Here is a 22,796-nt window from a genome sequence, read left to right as displayed (position 1 = left end):
CGGTCCCAGAGTAATAAAGTCTCGTGTTCCAGGTGGACCGGATGAGCGCTGGGTCCTGCAGAGCTGTTCCTGAGGCTGAACCAATCAGCACTGCCAACCTACTGATGACCCTATTTAGATATGACTCTTCTCAGTGACCAACCGCAGGGCTTAATATGCATCACTCTGTGTCACTGACCATTCTCAACCTTGCTGCTATAAAAATGATTTTTTATTATCTTGTATTTTTAGGGGATTTTATGGCACTCAATTGTATTTATGGAATAGTTGTGGTCTTGAATGCAATTGGAGCACAGACTTAAGTTTGGTCTCATTTTAAAGAAGATTATATATACTGTATATATTTTCTAAAACTGTGAGAAAATCAAAGCCATAAATCTAATCAAGTTGTGTTCCAAAATTGAGGTTGGCATCTTAAAAATATTAGCTTTCAGTAAGATTTATTTTCTTTTTCTAGATGAAATTCTGGGAACAGTTCAAGTGTGACTATTTTTTTCAAGACCATTTAAAGGGATGCTCCACTGTTTTTTTCATATTAAACTATGTTATTTCCTTAACTAAGATGAGTTGATGCATCTCTGTCATCTCAGTGCGTGCGCTCAATCACTCTGGCATGTGAGACACTTTGATAGCACTTAACTAGCCCAAGTCACTCAATACCAAACACCTCCACGTTTTCCCCCTTTAAATACAGTTACTCGAGCAGTGTAACTCGACCTTGACACAAGTTAACCTTGACATAAGTTGTCAACTTGACATAAGTTGACCTTGACTCGACTTGGCTAGTTAAGTGCGATCAAAGTGTCTCGCGCGCCATAACGATTGAGCGCACGCACTGAGACGAGAGAAGTAAGTATCAACTCGTCATAGTTAAAGGAGTAGTTCACTTTTAAAACTTTTGATTGACTTTTAAATTTTAAACTTTTGTTGATAATTTACTCACCCCCATGTCATCCAAGATATTCATGTCATTTTTTCTTCAGGCGAAAAGAAATTAAGGTTTTTCATGAAAACATTCCAGGATTTTTCTCCATAAAATGGACTTCAATGGAAACCAAACGGTTCAAGGTCCAAAAGACAGTTTCAGTGCGAACTGCAAACTTTTAAAAGGGCTTTAAATGATTCCAGATGATGAATAAGGGTCTTATTAAGCGAAACGATCGCTCATTTAAAAAAATAATAACAAAGTGTTAAGTTTTATAAGCTCAAATGGTCGTCTTGCTCTGTTCTGTGATGCGCGTTCGTGACTCTCCTATTTGAACTCGTTCATCAAAATGAACAAATCTTTTCCAGAGTCAACTTGTTCATTTCATTCGTTGAATGAACCAAATGATACGAAAAAAGATTTGTTCATTTTGATGAACGAGTTCAAACAGGAGAGTCATGAACGTGCATCACAGAACAGAGCAAGGCGAGCATTTGAACTAAACTTAAATTTTGTTGTTGTTGTTTTTTTTTTTTAAATGAGCGTTTCGCATGATAAGACCCTTATTCATCGTCTGAAATCGTTTAAAGCCCTTTGAACAGTTTGCAGTTTGCACTGAAACTGTCTTTTGGACCTTGAACGATTTGGTTCCCATTGAAATCCATTATATGGAGAAATCCTGGAATGTTTTCATCAAAAACCTCAATATCTTTTCGACTGAAGAAAGAATGACATCTTGGATGACATGGGGGTGAGTAAATTATCAGCAAGTGTTTTTTTTAAAAATGAACTTTAAAGGAATAACATAGTTTATGAAAAAACGGTGAAGTATCCTTTTAACCGTTGAATCGATTGCATGATGTGTATGTAGTGTGTGTTAGTTTGTACACTCCTCAGGAAACATCTGTCTACTGTCAGTCAAACTCATAAGTATCTGTTGACAAGACATTATTTCTAGGGCTAATGCCAATTTCCTGCGAGTTTAAGGGAGTAACAAACTACAATTTTGATGCTAGAAGAAGCTACAAATTTCAGCGATAAGAGAGTAGTTTAAATGTTTTAGTTTGTTAGATGCTTTTTTCCAGCAAGAATCAGTTTAGCATAACAAAGTGCTGTACTGCATTGATTTCCACAGCTTTACAACTGAGTGAACTTCAATGGTAATTAAAAATGTCCTCCATCTCTGATATGAAGCTTTCGGAAGTCGGATTCATTTTAGTAAATCATCTCATCTAAATGAACTGGTTCAATAAACAATTCACCAGTTAATTTGTTCCCATCTGGTATGTTTTGTAGTGATGCAATATAATGTAATACATTTTTAAAAAGGATATTAAATTAGTTTAAACAGTTTTCACTAGTTAATGGACAGGAGTTAGCTACAGTTTATTAGTAGCTTACCATAAACTGTAATTTAACAACTTTAGATGAGTGCCTATAGTTTCGTTTGAGAGGAGAGAGATGGAAATAATGGAAGGAAAGAATACGAGGAGCAGCACTGTAGAAGCTGTGTAATGTTTCATCACTGATACTGTTAAATCTTAAAGTGTTTTCATTATAAAACAGAAGCAGACTAAATCCTGTATAATGACACTGATGATATTATAATGTGCTTCAGAAGAAGAGCTGTTTATGAGGCTTATAAAACCCTCTCTCATCAAGTGTGTGTGCTTGTGTGTTTGCAGCATAATTTAGCAGACGTGTGTTTGTGTGGTCAGAAGACGTGGCTGTATATCTCTGAGTGTGTGTACACAGCGGTGGTGTTTGTGTGTGTGTGAGAGTGTGTTATGACAGAGGGCGTGTGTGTGGGACCAAGGTCTTTTGTTATGTGGGAGTTTACAACAGCGTGCAATGTTTTTTGGGTTTTTTTTTTTGTGAGTGTAGTATTTTGTAATTCAGGGGTGGCTGAGCATCCTGACATGCTTTTACCTGTTTCTATGACAACAGAACCTGCCAAAAGTATCAGAGAAGCAGAAGGCAATTTCTTGTTGTAATAGCATGATAATAATTCACCATAAAACATTATTTGAATCAGTGCTCAGACTAACTATCTCAGAGACTCCGTATCAAAGGAGAAACTAGTAAGTAGAACGTATTTATATGAGGTGGATTTATTTCTGGTAGATGTGGTATCTGTGTATATCTGAAGGGTTAGATTTAGATTTAGTGTAGTTTCAGGTTTTCTCCTCTTTCAGTTTGAAAGGCTGAGATGCACCTGCTCTGTGAGCTGTGCGTTTCTCTGGCTTCCTCTCATTGGCCCAGATTCTGTCAGGCTCAGGTGATTCTGTCTGATGACCTGGATTTATATCAGAGATGCAGGTGTGCAGATTCTTACCATCTCTCTCTCTCTCTCTCTCTCTCTCTCTCTCTCTCGGAGTGCATGCTGGGAGTGGAAATTTTTTTTGGTGTGTGAGAAAAATTTGTTTTTTTGGTGTGTGAGTAACATGGCAATTATATGTGCACAGGGGTTGAGTTCACTCACACGTCGTCACAGGGTAAAAGTATGGGGTTATATTTCGGTCACAATTCTGCACACGCAAGATCATATTTTGAGCGTGCAAAATGGCATTTCGCATGCGTGTGAACCAAGCGTCAACATTCTAATCTGAAAAATGAAGCCTACCAGAGTGTGAAAAACTGCAATACATCTAAAATCCGCTAGAGGGAGGTCCCAAAAGGGAGCAAATGTCCATAGACCCCATGTTAAAATGTGCGTTTTCACAGCATAAATTCATGCTTTTCCAGGTTTGTCCCATGGACTTTTATTGTATTTTTCGATAGATTCTGAGTGCCTGACAACTGTGAGGAGAGTGAATTTTTTTCTAACTCGTTAGTTTATATCGTATTTAGATATAAAATCTATGACAAATAAGGGCGGTTAACTTTGATTGACAGCTGATAACGGGCTGCGCCGAGTAGAATTTGACGTCTCGCCATGATCTGACACACCACATCATACCACCTCTGTATCCTTTCTGAACATTTGTATTTCCCAAGATTTTCCAATATGGCGCCGCCCACACCCCCATAAGCAGCCTCAAAACTGTTCTTTAGAAAGTCTATGGGTGATGTCATAGATGCTTTGTCCATATTTTTTACAGTCTATGGCGTGAAATGAGTTTTGCCCCTCATAAAAAGTGTATAAAACTGGGACCCCTCCCAGTTTGTTATTTTAATCCCGGGAAACTCCCATAATTTGCATAATTTATCGTAATTTATCCTTTATGAATAATCGGACCAATATGTTTGTCTAATGTTGACCATTTGCCAGACTGTATTAAATGCATTATACTCACACAATCCACAGACCATTTACAATGTTGCGCAGTCGTGGAAAGTTTAACCCGAAAGTGATGGTGGGTGAAGGGCCGGCGGTGTCCCCGCAAAGAAACTGAAGTACATTTTGTAATGCATTATACTCACACAATCCACAGACCATTTACAATGTTGCGCAGTCGTGGAAAGTTTAACCCGAAAGTGATGGTGGTTGAAGGGCCGGCGGTGTCCCCGCAAAGAAACTGAAGTACATTTTGTAACGTGTTGCTTCAGGGAGAAAAATAGGGATAGCTCACAACTGAAGTTATTGCATGCAGAGGCCAGACACTCACAGGGCGATTGGCATCTCACAACTCGCACTTTATTCCCAAATCGAACTTGTGTAGTCCGTCTGTCACACGTTTTTTGTTTTTATAAGTCTACAAATCTAATCTATTAACATTTGAAATGAAGTGGTGTTGAAATGGAGCGCTGTGCTCTGTTGTTGAGGATAACTTATTTTTAATTTTTTTAGTGTAATTTATTTGTACTTATCTGATATTATTGTGTAACAAGTGTTTAATTAAGAGTGATTTATGGGAATGAAAGGCATTTTAAATATTCTCATTCTTCAAATTCACTCTTTCTCTTTCTTCCTTTCTGTCTGTCTGTTGTCTGTCTTTCTTGCTTTTTTTCCTTTTATGTTTTTTCTAAGAGAAATTAATGCTTATTGAGGAACAATTCATTAACTACTCCTTTAAACTTGGCAGGTTTGGAAAGCCTGTTGGTTTATCTTGTCATGTCCCCTCTAATAGTGTGTGGAGACTTACAGTAAAAACTCTCAAAACAGTGGATTATTTTGTCCTGTAATTGATGTCCGTCACTCAGGCCTCGTTGACTTTCAGGAGGTCTTGTGACTCATAGATTTTTTTTCTCCCGCTCTGTAAGGTGGCTAAATGCACCTCACTGAAAGTTAAATATATTTCAATAGGACATGCCAGAACACAAACCAGAAATAATCATAAATGACTGAACGGAAGGGGGAAACATCAAGGGGGAGAAGATGCAAATGGGTTATCAGGGAAATGTTTTCATTGCATTGATCAGGAAACATAGAGGCTGTAAATCAATTAGCATCACTAAAAATAGCAGATGGAGGGAGAGCTGTTTTATAAGTGCTTGTTTGACCAGAATCAATTCATACTCTCAAAGACTGTATTAACTCTCTCAGTGCCTGAATTCACAACAAAACATGTATGTACTGTATGTATAAAAATGTATCATGTGGTTAGCGCTCTCTTATGCTATTGATGTCTTACCGCAGTTTGTAATCGTTTAGAAGCAATAGGGATGTTAATGTCTCTGTTGTCAGGAAGCACTATAGCAGATATCAAGGAAAATTAGATTTCAAATTTCCATTAGCCCACTACAAATAGGCTGTGTGCATGACTAGGCTAAACAAACAACAGAGACCAGATTCACTATACCTGACAGGTATTCTTTTCAAAGTTTGAGATTATTATTTTTTTCTTCAAGATATGGTAGTTCAGTAATAATTCATTGTTTGGTCTAACTCTTCACAGGGTACACCATGAGAAAAGAGCGTTGTCATTTACATTCAGCCATTGTTCTGCTGATCCTGTGCTGTGACGTTGTCCTCTGTGCTAAAAACAGCAGCAGCTATAGCTGGTGTCAGGCCTAGATCATGCAGTTAGCGGTTAACTGGCTAACAGGATCAGTGACAGCAGGAGCTCTGTTGCCATGGTTAAGTGCTGCTGTTATGTAACAAAGATCATTACATTGCTTTTTTTCACACTCTGGAATGGAACATAATGGATTCTCTCCATTCTGCATTAACATGTCGTTAATGACTTTTGACCTCGTCCTATCCTGATTGGACCTCGGACGCATTTATAAATTTAAATCTTATCATCCGTAAATCTGTATTATAATTTATTAGTCATTAGTAGTGTTACATTTGTCCATAATAAGATTTTCGATGGTATTTTTGAAGAGTTCAGATGCAAAAGCCTCTAAATGCCATTTGAAATTTTCTTCTTTAATGATGATTTTTATCAAACTTGTATATTTAAGTTCGGTAATTTCACTTAAATAACAATTAATAGGTAATTATCATTGCCATTTAAGTGAAATCACTGAACTTAAATACACAAGCTTGATAAAAATCATCATTCTAGAAGAAAATTTCAAATGGCACTTAGAGGCTTTTGCATCTGAACTCTTCATTTGTAGATGGTAACATTTTTATTATCTTTTAACCAGCAGCAGAGATTAAATAGATTTTATTTTGAATTGGAAAAGAGATACAAGATCACTCAGTGTTGTGATTGACCAGTCAGAACCACATATTCTAAATAATAAAGTGATTTAATAGTTTAAAACATGAATTAAAGTGGTCCAAAATGGAAGGATTTCTCCTTTTAAAATTTCACTGTGTTCCTGTCAGACAGCAGCACTAAAACTGCCATCCTGAGGGACAGAGAGGATGTTGGGACAAAATCACATAGCATAATTTGTGTGAATAATTCACACCTACTCTTGCAGAATGTGTGTGTGTGTGTGGAGCTTTAGAGTCAAATCCCCTCACACAAAGCTGTGATACATTTCAGTGCAGAAATCATCGCTGGTAAGTTATTTCTTCTCAAAGTGATTAATCAACCATCTGGAATCGGGTCATTTCCCTCCGTCATCCTGGAATATGTGGCCACAGAGCAGTTACATTATATCTTTTTTTGTGGTTGGTGCTTTTAATTAAGGAAGGAAAGGATGTTAGGTCAAACCATTTTCACTCATTGGGAACATTTCTAATTTGTCTGTTTCTGCATTGTTGGTCTCTTTCTCTGAGCAATCGCTGGATTAATGTCTTTCTCTTGGACTGAAATATGATTGATTTAACGCTTGATTCATCCTATCAAGCTGAAACCTGCTTCAAAAGTACTGAAAAAATATTTATAAAAGTTCTCACTTTCAAGGTGAACCTGGATTTTAAATTTGGTTTTCCAGGCCAAAGAAAAAACAATGTAATAGAAACAGAATTTAGATGCTGATCCTGTTACCCCAACCAACTGGAAAAATCATGGAAATTCTTTTATGTATTTAAATAAGTAATCTAATATTAATATTAATAACACTCTCACTCTTTCTCTTTCTCTCTATAGTGTCTCCTGAGGCTTTGGGGTTTTTGTCTGGCATTGGCGTGTTCATCTTCCTTGTGATTGTACTCTTTCTTTACCTCAATAACAAACTGTCCCTTGAGAGTGCCAACCAACTGCCCAGCCTTGACCAGTACAGGAAGAGCACAGAGGCAGCAGGTTTGGGTTTGTTTTTCCTAAGTGTGCGTGCGTGTGCGACATACAGAGATCCCTGGATTTGGGCACTTTAGCCATGCTTATAATTTATAATAAATAATTAATTATATACACTACTGTTCAAAATGTTTGGGTCAGTAAGATTTCTATTCTATTTCTATTGAACTTTCTATTCACCAAAGAATTCTGCAAAAAAGTATCACGGTTTCCACAAAAATATGAAGCTGCACAAATGTTAACATGGATGATGATAAGAAATGGTTCTTGAGCAGAAAATCAGCCTATTAGAATGATTTTCTTAAGGAGACTGGAGTGATGATGCTAAAAATTCTTTTCCATAAAGCTTTTCTATAATACATTTTAAATTGGTTAAAATGCAAGAAAGTTATTTTTTAATAATATTTCACAACATTACTGTTTTTACTGTATTTTTCTGACAGACCCCAAACTTTTGAACTGTAGTATTGAAATAGACCTAATTTTTTTATTTTTAGATATTTTTAATTTTTCAGGACAGTGCTTTGTACAGTATTTTGACTGTCCAAAAAATTATTTTGGACCCTTCTGTCATGACAGAAGGGTCCAAAATACTTTTAAAGTTGACTATATCGGATGTGTAACTACTGATATTAATAGTTCAAAATGGAATATAGATGTTTTCCCACGGGGTGAACTGGTTGAGTGTTAGTCAAAATGCAGAGAAACAGAAATTGAGAATTAACAGTACAGTATGGATCATCACAATGGCTGTAAGTGCTTCAGTCTGTGTTGAACTCTTCACACTGGTATTTTTAACACAATAGAGGTCATTCGTTAAAAATTGATTTATTTCTATTTCTTTCCTGTAGTTTAAAATAACTTCATTACATAACATTCTCTTATGACTGAGACCAAACTGAGACCAATTTTATGAAGCTGAGAGGTTCAGGATAACATGAGTCCAAATTCCCAAACACTGCGTGACAATCTCCAGAGAAGTAATTATCTGTTTAACTCCAGCTTAGAGTCTGTGAGAATTACTAACAGAGCTTAATTAGCAATACTTAGGACTTGGAGATGTTTGTTAGACATGATTTATAGGCTGTAAACTCCTTCCTGTTTGTCTGTCAGACACGGTGACGTGCTGAACTGGTTTGTTTTGTGATCTTCAGCGCAGGACATTGATCGGAGAGGACAGATGCCACTAGCCAATTATTAGATCAATAGTATATGGGTGTGGGTGTGTGGGTGAAATCATGGGGATCATGTTGCAGCCCTGAGAGGAAATCTGGGCAGAAATCCAAATACACTCAGGATCAAATGTCCACATTGTCAGTATACATGCGTGCACACACACACACTCACACAATGAAACTGGCTTGAATAAACTAAATGAACCATGCACATTTGTACACACAACTACCTTTTGTTTAAAACATGAAGTACTCAATCACACCTACGCACTTATACTATTGACAGGGGCACTTAATGCCCACACACACACATCCTACAGACAGGTTCTGGATCCATGGCATGACTGTGCTGCCCACACACAGGGGTTTACATAACTCTTCTCAGAATCAGTGGCATAATCAGAATGTCATTTACTGGATATGTATGTTTGCATTTATTCGACCTGGTGGAGCACAATAAACATGGATGTGTAATGAACATGATATTGTCATGTTGTAGTTGCGTAGTGTAGTGGTTCTTCGTTTACTGTTTATGTTGTGATCCAAAAATCAGTTGCAAATCTGTTATGCTAGGGTCATGTGAACAGTAAAAAAAAACAATGCTGAAAGCAAATATAAAATGCATTTACAATAAAAAAATACATCACCATTCCTTTTAAAAGCTTGCGGTTGGTATATTTGTTATTTATTACATGGCTCTGTTGAATACTTGATCCTGATTGGTCAGACAAACATTCTCTGTCATTCCCCGATAACAACCACTGAAACGGATAACGGATAACCGGGTTACTGATGTCAGCAGCGCTATACGCTTGAACGTTTTTTTCTTTGTGGATGTTTTGTGTTTGATTAGCTAATAAAATATTAAAACTCAGTCAAATTAATATTTTGTGCGCAGTTATTTAACTATGCCATCCAGTATCGTGAACTCCCTCTCTCGTTTCATACAAATGCAGCTACTGCCATTATTGCGCCTATTGTTTTGTACACTGTTGGATTATAAGTAGGGATGCACGATATATTGGCCACCAATCGGTGTTGGCTGATGTATGTTAATTTTTTTATGTTCTCGTTATCGACCCGATAAGAAAATTTGCCCGATAAATTAAAGTTGATGGTTTGAATTGCTTTAAATATGATGGAACTCTTTAAAAAAAAAAAGGAAAATACAGTTTAGTGCATCATCGGTTATTGGCTTTCAAATATAAAGATTATCGGTAATAGTTACATGCAAATATTTTCATATCTGTGCAACCCTAATTATAAGATAACAAACATGTGCAAGACCTTGCTCTCTCTGTGGAGGCTTTGTGTTTAAAGACCTAATAAAGTTATTCGAGTCTGATCAATATTTATTGTCTAATTATTTACTTATGTGGCAAAAGTAGCCGAGTAATAGGCGGGATAAAGTACATCCAGCCATTTGTTATCTCAGAATAAACCCCTTCAAGCGGATGCCTGATCATCCTGTCTGGGTTTATTCTGAAATGATAACCAGCTTGGAGGTACATTATCCTAGCCTGACTTCGTCATACTCATATTCTTGTCGGAATATGAGTCTGAAACTGCTCCGTAGGGCTTTGATTATGAGGCGTGTCTTAACCGAACCAGGAAAAAAAAAAAACTCTGCACTCAATTGGATAGTCGGTAAACCTACAACACATCAGGGCAACGCAGTAAGTCAACTTCTTTGCATACAGTTGTCAATTACAGAACTTACTTATTTTAGAAGTAAAATAACGAGTGTTGCTTCTTTTACTTGGTCCTCCATGAGTGCGACCAAAGGAGAAACCACAATGACCACAGGCTTTTCATTACGTCTCATCTTCTTAGCGACCGTCAGAGCCTGCTGATAAGTTACACTTTTGCCGAATCAAGTAGGAAGGAAGGCAAAAATATCTTTCCGATCGACAAATGCATTGATTGCAGTTCTGTTTGTCTATTAAAATTAATGCGCTGTCGATTTATTTTACAAAAGACGTGACAGCGGAATCTATACATCTCAATTCTCCAGCTGCAGTCATCTTTGAGGGAAACCAGTTAAGCGCTCTTTGATAACGTGATGATTACGTCCTTGCAGATCATCTGTCCATCATCGGATAAAGCCCGCCCTGGCAATTTGATTGGCCCGAACTTTTTTTGCCTGATCATAATTACTCCTCAATTTATCGAGTCCAGACCGAACTTCCCGACCAAAAAATGTTGTGGGCAGAGTTCGGGCTGGCATCCAGACTAACATTATCCTGTACATTACATATATATATTTGAAAGTCGCTTATGGTCAGCAAGGCTGCATTTATTTGAAAAATACAGTAAAATCAGTAAAATTGTGAAATATTATTAAAATAAAAAAACAAAATCAGTCTTCAGTGTCGCATGATCCTTGAGAAATCATTTTAATATGCTGATTTGGTGCTCATGAAACATTTCGTATTATAAATTGTAATATAAATTTAAACAATAATTTTTATAAATTTAAACAATTTATTTTTATAAAATAAACAATTGTGTAGAAACAGTGATTTTATTCTGATAGAAATATATATATATATATATTTGCGTGTATATATATATTTTGCAGCTTGTTTTATAGATGGCTACCTTTTTTTAAAATAGCATCTTAACTGAAGTTTGCCTACTTTAAATTATGAGTACCTTGTACCTTGACAATAGTAGCATTCCCACCATTCCCAACAAGGATAATGCATGTTATATGTCGCTGTATACGCAGAACTCAAAATACAACTTATATTTAATAGTAAATATTCACTATTAAATTGTTTTTAGGTGTGAATGTTCACTGATTGACTGTGACGGTTTGTAATCATGTCTTTGCTCTGAAGTGCTGCATGGATGCTAGCCATGATTCTTCTGTCTCTGTCAAAGTGGATGTCAGGTCATTTAGGTATTATGGGCACCCTCCTCTGCACTTATGATGGGTGTATTCAACTTCACACCCTGCCAGAAAGGACCTCCCTTGTTGTGGTGTTCTCTGTCTAAAAAATATGAACAGAACTCATTTGCCCTCTGTCTCAGGAAAAAAAAATCTACTTATGTCCGCTGCCAAACTGATCAGACTCCAGTAGAGTAAACATGGAAACGTCCACGAAAACTCTGAATCATCTGCTGCTTGCATTACAGCTGCATAAACTACAATCATTATATATAATTACAATTATACATCGTAACATACGCACATATGATTGTGTTCAGAGGCAAATTGGTTCATTCCTGGTTCAGTCTGTGTGTGGTTTCTGGTGGATTTTGGAAAAGCATAAATTACTGTCATGGTGAGAGTTTGATCTCTCTGACTCACTTCACCTGTGTAGCAGTTGTTTGGCAGAGCATGCTGGGATTGCTCACCTCCTGAGAGACTTTTGTGTGCTGTTATTTAGTTCTTGAATCATGATTTCATAAATATGGAAATTATGGGTTATTTAATGATGATTTATTTTTTCATTTTTTCATTTTTTTTCTTTTTTCAGGTGTTGCGTAGAATATTTTTCGCCATTTAAAATGGATTTTAACCGTAGATTTAAAGTAGTCTATGATGTAAACACATTTTGTTTATGGAGGATTTTGAAACGACTGTTCCATCCATGCTAAATTTAAGACTGGCCTGGAAAATGGGACATTTCAGATAAATCATAAACTAAGCAATTAAATAAATAGCTGCAACATGGCATTTTTTAAGAGCTTCCAGCAAAGACTCCCCTCCATGTCTGCCATGTTGGAATCAGTGACGGAGAAGGTCGATGACTTGGCTTATGCGCTGAGCGACGTCACGTACACAGTGAGCGGTGAACTCGCCGAGCATGTGAACACCATCATTCACAAAGTCCAGGCCGAAGAGCTGAAGAGGATTCGTAAGAAAGAGGCGGAAGAGAAAGAGGCTTCAGCACGGCAGGCCCAGGAGAGAGATCCTTTTCTGTATAGGACTGAAATCCAGACCCAGGCTGCATCTGGCCTAGTGAAGGACCCTCAGCCTCAGACAGCAGGCGAAGACAATGGTTCAGTGCTGTCAACTGAGACCTCTACAGAAAGTGACCTCTCTCAGACTCCTCACACAAATGAATCCTGTCTTAAAGAGAGAACCGGCTCGACTAAATTAAAAACATCAAGAAGCCCAGTGGATGGTGAGAAGAAGAAATCTAGCAATAGTGAGAGCTGTGTTGGAGGTGAGAGAATGAAGCTGCTAACTTTTCCTTCCGCTCTCTGAACCTCATTGGATGACTTTGTCCAAAAAATGTTCACTATCTTTTCTTTCTTTTGAATCTGTCTGGACTCGTTTGAACTGAACTGATCTGTCATGTCTGTCATCTGTTGGGAATGATTTCTGCTGCGGTCAAAATGATGTTTTGCTTTCTCGCCATTTTATCTCTTTGGGAAGTCTTGAACTCACTGTGTTTTATGCTCTTCTTTCTGTCACTCTTTTATTTCTCTTTCTCTGTAAAAGTACAGGGGATTTGTTTTTCTTGCTTGGCCTCGATTTAACTGAACTTTCACAGATGTTAATTGGGAATTTTGGCTAAAAGAGGATATACATATTACTGTACTACTTGCATGTACCTTCTTTGAGTCCCATGTTATGTTAGAATGTGTTTTTATTGTTAAACCATATCGCCCTCTAGTGTTTGTGACAGAGGAAGATGTTTATCTGCTTTGTGGTGTTTGTTTTCTAGATTAGATTTCTAAATTCAATGAAGAATCTGATAACACAAAGAAGACCATCCAGTGTTATTTTACATTTGATTACATTAATTTCTTAAGTATTTCTCACCTGAATATACTGTACGAAACTTGACGTTCTTTATTACATAATTATCTTATTCTATTGCATTTATTTGTGCTGTTGTTTGAAATTTGTTTATTTGTTCTTATTTTATTAGTCTTTTTACTTGTTTTTTTTTATGAAAATCAGAATCGGCAAAAATCAATCACGTTTACTAAAAAAAAAATAGAAATCGGAAACATGAAAATTGCTGCATCTCTAATAAATCGGCTGTTGAGAGAAGTTGGAGAACATTTGACATCCATGAAATTTCCTCAAAATAATTTTTGCTTTCTTGTGCTTAAAAAATACATTTTCACTTTTTCTTCTACTCTTTCTCCCCCTCAGATAAGAGTTATGTGAATGCAGACTATCACTGCTCGTCGTCAGACAGTGATGACGAGGTGATTGGCCAGTACCAGGAGGCTGTGTCTCGATCACAGGGTCTCCGGGGGGGCTCAGCGGGGACTAACTCACACCACCAGAAGGACTATGGCTGGGACACACGGAAGAAATACTGCCCCCTAGCGGCTGAATATGATGGGTACAGCAGTGAGGCCTCCGCAGATGATGGTAAATTTACATTTCACACAATAAATGGCTTTCTCACAGCTATATGGGATTGGTTGTGTCTGTGCTAGCGAACATCTGCTATTAATACTGATGGGAGGATCACTAGCGAATAGCTTTCTATAGAGCACTGTGGATAAAATACAATATTCTGTTGTTAGTACATTATGTGAAATGGATTGCTAAATCATGTTGATTTTAACAATGGTGGTATTTTTATACACTAACATTTAAAAGTTTGGGGTCTTTAAGATTTGAGTCTTTGAAAGATGTCTCTTATGCTCATCAAGGCTTAATTTATTTGATCAAAAATTGTACATCAAAACAGGTTTATTGTTAAATATGAATACAATTTCAAATAATGTTTTTAATTTTAATACATATTAAAGTAAAATTTATCCCTGGGATGGCACAGCTGAATTTATCACCATTACTCCAGTTTACAGTGTCACATGATCCTTCAGAAATCGTTCTAATATACTGACTGATTATGTTCTGTTTTATTTTATTTTTCTCTCTATTTGCTCTGTTCCCGTATCATTGGTTACTCATTCACGTTCTAGTTTGTTGCTATGGTTATTCATTGATTATTAGATTCTGTTTATGTAGTTCCCTTTGCTTGTTGCCTGTATTTAGGTCCAGAGGTTCCCTAGTTCATTTGTGCATTACTCTCCAACACCAATGCGTTACAGTATGACAGACAGACCCTCTATAAAAGGGTACAACAAAAAGATGGACTTCCTTTGTTCAGCTGCTATACCTTGAGCAGAAAGAGCAGTGCCTCGAGGACTACATCCATGGATTTCAACATCGGGCAAGCCAAACTAATAGGGGATTATCATGCTTCCGCGTTTCATGGGCGGGATTTGTCAACTTTGTGCATGTCCACTTCCGACGCAGTTCAATATGTCAGCTATATATGTCACTGCTCTGTTCCACTTTGTAAATCTAACCAACAACGCCAACCCTACCTAAGTTTTCATGGATTCCTGACTGAATTGAGTATAAGAAAGAACTGGATTAAAACATTAAAATAAATCAAGGTAGCACGTTTGTTTGCAGCCGGCACTTTAGTGAATCAGACTAATTTACCAGGGATGCTGTATAAATAAACTTAGTGTAGTCCTTCATCAGTTCGCCAGCGAGATCGGTGATTCAACGGAAGTGGCAGTGCACAAAGATCACTGAATCCGGAAGTCCTACGTATCAGCGTGATAATCCCCTATTGTCCTAATCTCTCCTTGTGCGCCTTCATGTATACCAGCTCAAACTAGTTTAGATAGTGCCCACCTGCTCGGTGTTGGTCCTCGAGAAACTTTCACCAACTTCGTGGAGTGAGTGCAGGTCCGAGTACATAGCATATGCCAGAACACATCGCAAACAGAGAGCTCGAGCGAGCTGCGATGTGCAAGCCAGATCCTGAAAGAAGGACCGAGCCAGCCATCACCCCAGAACCCGAGCCTCGTGAAACGTCTGACCAAGCGCTTGAGCTGGCTACATCGTCTGCCCCTCTGGGGTTGCTTGGGAGAGATGCTCCATTCCCTCGAAGCTTTGATTTGGTAGAGGATAAATTCTTGTTTCTCCCATTGACGCTGGTCCCGTCCAGCTTTTTCCCGGGTTTTTCTCTGGAGTTCCTGCCCACCACTCAATCCTTCGTCTCCGCCTTGGTCAGATGTCGCCCTGCCTAAGCCATGGACTTACAAGCCGCCTGCTGTGCTCCATCTCTCCACCCGTTCGCTACGTCTGGCTCCGCCTTCCCTACGACTCCACCTCGGCCCTCAGTCCCACCAGCTCCACCTCAATCCTCAGGCACCCTTGCTCCACCTCGAATGCTCGTTGTTGTGGCTTTGCCTCAGCCTCCAGGACCATCTGCTTTATCTCTGTCAGCCAAGTCTCCACCATGGCTCCTCGCTCCATCTACTCCACCGTGAGCTTTCATACTGGCTGCTCTCTAGATAACTCCCTGGCTACTTCTGCTCCTGGCTTCTCCCACCGTCATCGCCACCCTGGTTTCCTTCATCACCATTGCCTCTTTTTTCCTGCCCTCATTTTCAACTCATAGATTTACTGTAGATGCATGGATAGGACAATGTCAAATGATTGTGAAGATTTGCAGCTCTAAAGGTTAAAGGGATCAGAATAACTCTTTTTACTCCAGCATTGTCTAGAAATGACATGTGCAAAGTTTGGTGAAGGTCTGAAAACTGCCTAGGAGTAGTTCAAAAAGTAGTAACAAACACAGTTGGGTTCCTATAAAAAGGGACCTCTAAAATTCTTATTGACCCTAAACTTTTAAATGGTGAGTGGGCAAAGCAAATAGATTGAAACCCAAATAAAACCACCAGATGGCGCTGCTCAACTACAAATCCTCTGCTCAGGGTTGTTTGACATCTGAGTGTCCTTTTTTGAAGAAGAAGAACACAGTACAGACACAGTAGAAAAATCTGAATGAAACCTGTTTTCAATAAAAATGACCGTGGGTTGTTCTTTCCCTGGCAGGAGAGATTCTTACAGAGAGCACAGGGTTTAAGATCATGAATATATCAAATATCAACTGAATTTTGACATTTCTAGAAGAACACATATGGGCGTAATAAAATAAGCCAGAACACTTTTTTTTTTCTCCTTGCTTAAGATGAAAGATGAGAGAACAGAATAAGAGAGTTCTTGGCTCTGTTTTGCTCCTCACTGAACAGGAGAAGATCAAATGTTATTCTGTGTTTCGGAGGAAGGTGATTGTCAGATATTATATCAACGGATGATCAATGATCATTTGTAATTGAAATAATTGGGTTTTTTTTTTTTTTTTGTCCTTCCAATTGTCTATTCATTTGTCTTTATTCCATTCCGTGCCAAAATCCCTGCTGGAATCATTGCAGATGCTCAGTGCAGGAAGATAATGGATGATGATGAGGAGAAAGAATAAAAATGTGTCAAAGGGAATTGCTTTCAGAAAGAAAAAAGCAGGAAGCTGGTGGATATCTCTCTCTGATTTCACCCTCTGCTTCATTGAACTACTGCACAGAGAGACAGATAGAGCTGCATGCTTTTCTCTTGAGCTGTTTTCCTAGAGGCAGGAGAGGCTATAGCCTCAGGCTATCTGTATAATACATGAGGCGCTAACACGCACACACACATTTACATATACACTCACACACTCATGTTGCTTGAATACCCACAAGTACATATAAAAACACAAACCCATACTGTTTTGCACACATACTCACTCACATTTTTACACTCATACACAAATGAGCCGAGTGTTTGCTGTTGGAACTAAAGAGGGTTATACAACTTTTCTAAAGCATTAGCATTGCTATTCTGAGGAAGGTGCATGTTTGGTCCATGACCCCCAGAAAATGTCATGTTAGTAATCACTCAGTCATGTCCTCAATACTGAATATTATGGCATCAGATCAAACTGAATCATCAGAGATGTCTGACATGATAGTTGATCAAAACATTATAGAGATAGAGGGCACACTCTCTCATGCACACAGACAGACATTTTCTCTTGCTCTTGTTCATAGCCTGAGGTTAGAAATGGTGCAGTTTATGATCAAAGACGTCATTCAACATTGAGACAGAAGACAAACAGACGTGCTCTTCCATCATTGTAAACAGTGATGTTTCTTTCCTCCATCCTCATTAAAAGTGAACTTTTGATTCTGAGTTTTCATCTTCTGTTCCATACCTTGGTGCTTTTCCATAGGATTCTGAAATTGAAATGTTATGATTTAAAAATAAGCAAGGAATATTTCAGTTTCTGCACTCTTTTTAGGTCACTAATCAAATAAGTACATTTAAATATATATATATATACAGTATATATATATTTCACAGCATCAGCAATGTCTGAGGTGGCTCTTCCCAATAGTCAGAACCACTTATCACTGCCACACTCCCAACTGTGTGTGTGAGTGAGAGAGAGTGAGAATGCACTATATATATATGAGATCGCTAAATCTTCCTGTCCTAGCCAGTAGCATGTTACCATGGCAACAGCCACTTGGTTCATTCTCTTTACAGAGCAGTTTATATTGTTGAGTACATGCAGGTAAATCACAGCACGCTTTGCCATTTATTTCAATTTCAGATTCTCATAAAGCCACTAGCAGCATCGGTGTATCCTCAAATGTCCTTGATTTTCTACATTTAAAAAGAGAAACGCAGATTTGTTTTATTGATCACATTCAGTGATTTGTATCTCTTGAAGGACAACTGATTCATTTATGAAGATGCAGGTGTAACGAATATGTCTACACTGTGCGTAAAAACATTGACCTTTTCTTGAGTTTAGCTAAGGTTTCAAAGAACCACACTTTTTTTTTAGACTTTACCAGAGACCTTTGAATACCATATAGTTTTCTGTATCGTAAATGACAAGCCTAGTCACATGACGTGTGTTGCTAAAGACAAAGGCTTCGGTTTCAGTCTCATGTAGGAGTGACACATGCATTAGAGTTTCTGAGATTAATACAATGTCATAGGGTCAATCCAAATGCACTTTCTAAGCCACTTACTGTAAGATGATATTTGTCCTACACTTTAACTTTTTGATATTGAACGCTGAGAACATTAAGCTAAATAACACTAAATGCATCTCTTTCACTTTGCCCTACATCAGTAAACTGTATCCAGCGGATGAGGCGGACTCCGCCGTTGGACGAGCTGCAGCCTCCGCCTTATCAGGATGAGGATGGGTCACCACGTATGTCGTGCACACCCTCTGACCTGGGCGATGCCAAATGTGACCTTTCCCATGGGAGCGAGAGCCCAAGGCACAGCTATGGGAAATGTCCAAGCGAGGTCAGTGAAGCACAGGAAACAGAGAGTTTCCTTAACAAGGGCTTTGAAGAAGATGTACCCAGCGACAGCACAGCTGTACTCAGCCCAGAGGTGAGTGTTTGAGCAAAGAAGTACTTACCAAAATACTTACCTACAATAACACTGGTCTACAGCCAAAATGATTATGAAGAAAACATAACTTTTTTTTTAACTTTGATCAACTAATTAAAACTAATTCCAAGTCACTGAGAACAAAAATGATGCTTAAAATTGTTGATTGGCTCTAGTTTTCAAGATATGCTATTAGGTCATTACATACAACCCTTGATTTGAATGGTGGAGGTTCTGAGTAATAAAGAAAAGGGATCTCAATTTAAACCCGAAATGATTTCAAATACATCTTTGACTGGATCTTTGAATAAATATATGAATGGGTTTGGACAGTTCTTGCTTTTTAGGCAAAACAATAAATGATGCAATCTGAAGCTGGTATTGCATCATTCATGATATTATTGTATCATGTTATACCTAGAAGGCATGGATGATGCAATCTTAACAAAGCTTACATCCATATGCTGAACAAATTGCCCTATATCAGCTCTAAAAAATCATAGTGGTGTGTTTCCCATACAGCGACGTGAGGCTGGTCAAACATTTGAAGATTTTAAAGGGGTAGTTCACTTTGAAATTAATTTTTGATTTTAGCTTACCTCAAGGGCATCCAAGATGTAGGTGTCTTTGTTTCCACAGTATTTTCAATTTTGATATTTTTCAGTCAAACCGTTGTTGTCTATCAGTCATATAATGGAGCCCGATGAAGGCCAGAGCCCATCAGAGTTTAGTTTCAACCCTGCTCCAACACACATACCTGTAGTTTCAAATAAGCCTGAAGAACTCGATGAGCTGGAGTGTTTACTTAGGGTTGAAGCTAAACTCTGCAGGTCTGTGGTCCTACAGGAACTGAGTTTTACACCGCTGTTATACTGCGTCATGCTCTCTTATTTGTCAGTGTTTCATTTTGCAAAGGGATACATTTCTATTTAGCCAAAGTGAGCAGAGATCCAGAGAGCCTCGTACTTTTTGAACAGTGCAGAAAACTTCAAATTTTGCCCATCATTGTTTTCAGACTATTGCTAGATAGTGACAAGAGACTCCATTTAATGAATAGAGAACGAGCCAAGAATCGCCTGAATAGGACTAAGCTATGTACATAATAGTTTTTTGCCTTTTGTTTCATAATAAATTTGATTTATATTAATTTATAATTGCTTATAAATTTGATTTATTGGAGGTTTAAAGTCTTAAATAAATAGGATAGATGAAAGGTACTATCTAAACGTAAAATATTATAACTTAAATATCCCGAAAACAGTAGCCAATCAGTCAATTCTCATATTTAAATTCAACACATCAAATTACATAATAAAAAGCACATTTTATCTCTAAAGCAGACGAGAGAATTGTAGACCAGTGTAATCTGGCAATTTCAAAAATACAAATACCTCTCTTTGTTTAAAAAGACACGTTGCTTCCTTGCTTATTCATTCAAAGCCTGTTTTCCAGTATATAGCTCGTTTTGATTGGTATTTTTAAAAGTTGTTTTTAGGACTTTGCTGTCGTGTGATTTGCTGAAGTACTTTCATGACTTCATTAGCTTAACATCACATGCATTCAAACACAGATTCATGCACAAATGTCTTTATAATTTATTATGTATGTGCTGTAGACACCTACGTAATAATTTATATTTTTACAGCAGTGTGATGCAGAAGGACTCATTGTACAGCACTGAGACACATTTTTAGTCTAACTTAATGAATGAATTAAATGAATTATAGCAATAAAAATCTCATCTCAGCCATAAATCATTGAAAATATCTTCATCTATCAGCGAATATGTCATTACTGTCTGTTTTGTGGATTTAAAGCTGTCATATACAGTTGTGGTCAGAATTATTGGCATACAGTAAATCTCTCCAGATCCTTCAGATTCCCAGTTCCATGTTGGTGCTGCTTCTCTTCAGTTAAGCTCACTCATTTTTCTGCAGGGTTGAGCTCAGGGGACTGGGATGGTCATGTCAGAAGTTTCATTTTGTACTCAGTGACACATTTTTAATGTTGATTTTTACGTTTGTTTTGGATCGATGTCCTGATGGAAGATCCAACCACGGCCCATTATAAGATTTCTAGCAGAGGACGTCAGGTTTTGATTTTTTTATCTGTAGGTTCTGTATGTGGTAGAATCCATGATGCCATGTATGTGAATGTCCAGGACCTCCAGCAAAAAATAGGACCACAACATTAAATATCCAGCAATATATTTAACATAGGGATGGGATACTTTTTATCCCTGTTTGCACACACACATATATATATATATATATATATACTGTATATATATATATTTTTTTTTTCTTATGAACATAGAATCTGGTCCCTTTTGAAGTTCCATTCGTGTCTGACAACTGAATATGCTGGAGTTTTTATGTTGTTGTTTTTTTTTTGTTTTGTTTTTTGATGAGTTTATTTTTTATTTTATTTTTTAGCCTTCTGACCTCAAGACTCAACTAATCTCTGCAATTCTCCATCTGTCATCCTTGGAGAGTCTTTAGCCATTCAAACTTTCACACGGTCCAGGCAGATTTGTAACATCTTTAGTTGATTGAGACTTCTTAATTATTGCCCTATTGGTGGAAATGGACATTTTCAATGCTTTAGCTGTATTCTTACAGCCTCTTTCTATTTTGTGAAGCTTAATCTTTTGCTGCCAATAGAACTATATTCTTTGGGTTTACTCCTTGTGATGGATGATTTAGGGAATTTGGCATTTGTGTTTCCTCAGATTCATACTCCTGTGAAACAAGAAGTCATGGCTTGACAATTTCATGTTCCTAGTCACCCTGACTGTCACTCTGGTGTGCTAATAAATTTACATACTGTATAATGGGAATATACTTCAGAGAAATTTTACTCATAAAAAAATTCAAGGGTCCCAATAATTGTGACCAACGTGTTTTGGAGAAAAACATTTATTTCATAAAGTGATTTTCCCCCCCACTTTCAATTATTTCACTTCAATTGAAGGTTTGATTTTTACAAAAAAGATAAACAATGCAGATTTAATTTTACAGCCATCTTTGATCATATTGACCAGGGGTGCCAATAATTCTAATCACAACTGTATGAGCTCATATGAATGTAAACACACTCTGAACATGTACCAAATAAATCTATCTTTCGTGTACCACATCAAGCCTCAGATGGTAATTGTTCCTCCCCCTAAATATCTCGATTTTTCTATCATTAATCTCTTTAGGATCTGTCAGCTCGTGGATCAGCGGCTCAGCTTCCAAAAGGTTATGACCCTGAGCCTCTCGCTAAATACGGAACTCTCGACGTCATTTTCGACCATGACTCGTCTGACCATCGTCTGTCCGTCACAATAACAGCACTGACGGACATTCCTTCTCTCAAACGCACGGGTAACATCTCCTGGCAGGTGCATCTAGTGCTGCTGCCCACCAAAAAACAGAGGGCCAAAACCATCATCCAGCGTGGCCCCTGCCCCGTCTTTACAGAGACATTTCACTTCAGCCATATTGAGTCGGAGATGATCGGGAACTATGCCGTCCGGTTCCGCTTGTACAGCGTTCGCAGGATGAAGAAGGAGAAGGCTCTCGGAGAGAAGGTGTTCTACCTCACCAAACTCAACCTGCAGGGCAAAATGTCAGTCCCCATCATACTGGACCCCTGCTGCAACATACCTGTGAGTGTGATAAAAAGTGCACAAAAGTCTCAAAAATGCTTCTTTCTAATTTCATAAAAAGATATTTATCACAATGCGTAAAAAGATAATGTATATATATACATATAGATATATTTATATATATATATATATATATATATATATATATATAAAGAGTTCAGATGCAAAAGCCTCTAAGTGCCATTTGAAATTTTCTTCTAGAATGATCATTTTTATCAAG

General features: G+C 37.7%; 1 protein-coding gene across 7 annotated transcripts in view; it reads left to right on the top strand.

The window, feature by feature from the left end:
* The window catches only part of syt14a (synaptotagmin XIVa), a 42,710-nt gene that overhangs the window by 13,146 nt on the left and 6,768 nt on the right, over window positions 1-22,796 (top strand). For 3 of the 7 annotated variants that reach the window (XM_039672123.2, XM_039672122.2, XM_039672121.2), the window contains exons 3-6: window positions 7,360-7,512; window positions 13,801-14,025; window positions 18,650-18,921; window positions 22,127-22,576. In XM_039672123.2, coding sequence (XP_039528057.2) covers window positions 7,360-7,512; window positions 13,801-14,025; window positions 18,650-18,921; window positions 22,127-22,576 — 1,100 coding nt within the window. Of the gene's footprint in view, window positions 1-7,359; window positions 7,513-11,828; window positions 12,860-13,800; window positions 14,026-18,649; window positions 18,922-22,126; window positions 22,577-22,796 lie in introns of those variants that run through there. The other 4 variants (XM_039672119.2, XM_039672117.2, XM_039672120.2 and 1 more) reach the window with 4 other exon arrangements.

This window comes from Pimephales promelas, chromosome 11 (genome assembly GCF_988280905.1).
Source record: "Pimephales promelas chromosome 11, fPimPro1.hap1.1, whole genome shotgun sequence".
NCBI classification, from domain to species: domain Eukaryota; kingdom Metazoa; phylum Chordata; class Actinopteri; order Cypriniformes; family Leuciscidae; genus Pimephales; species Pimephales promelas.
This window is presented reverse-complemented; position numbering and strand designations above follow the sequence as displayed.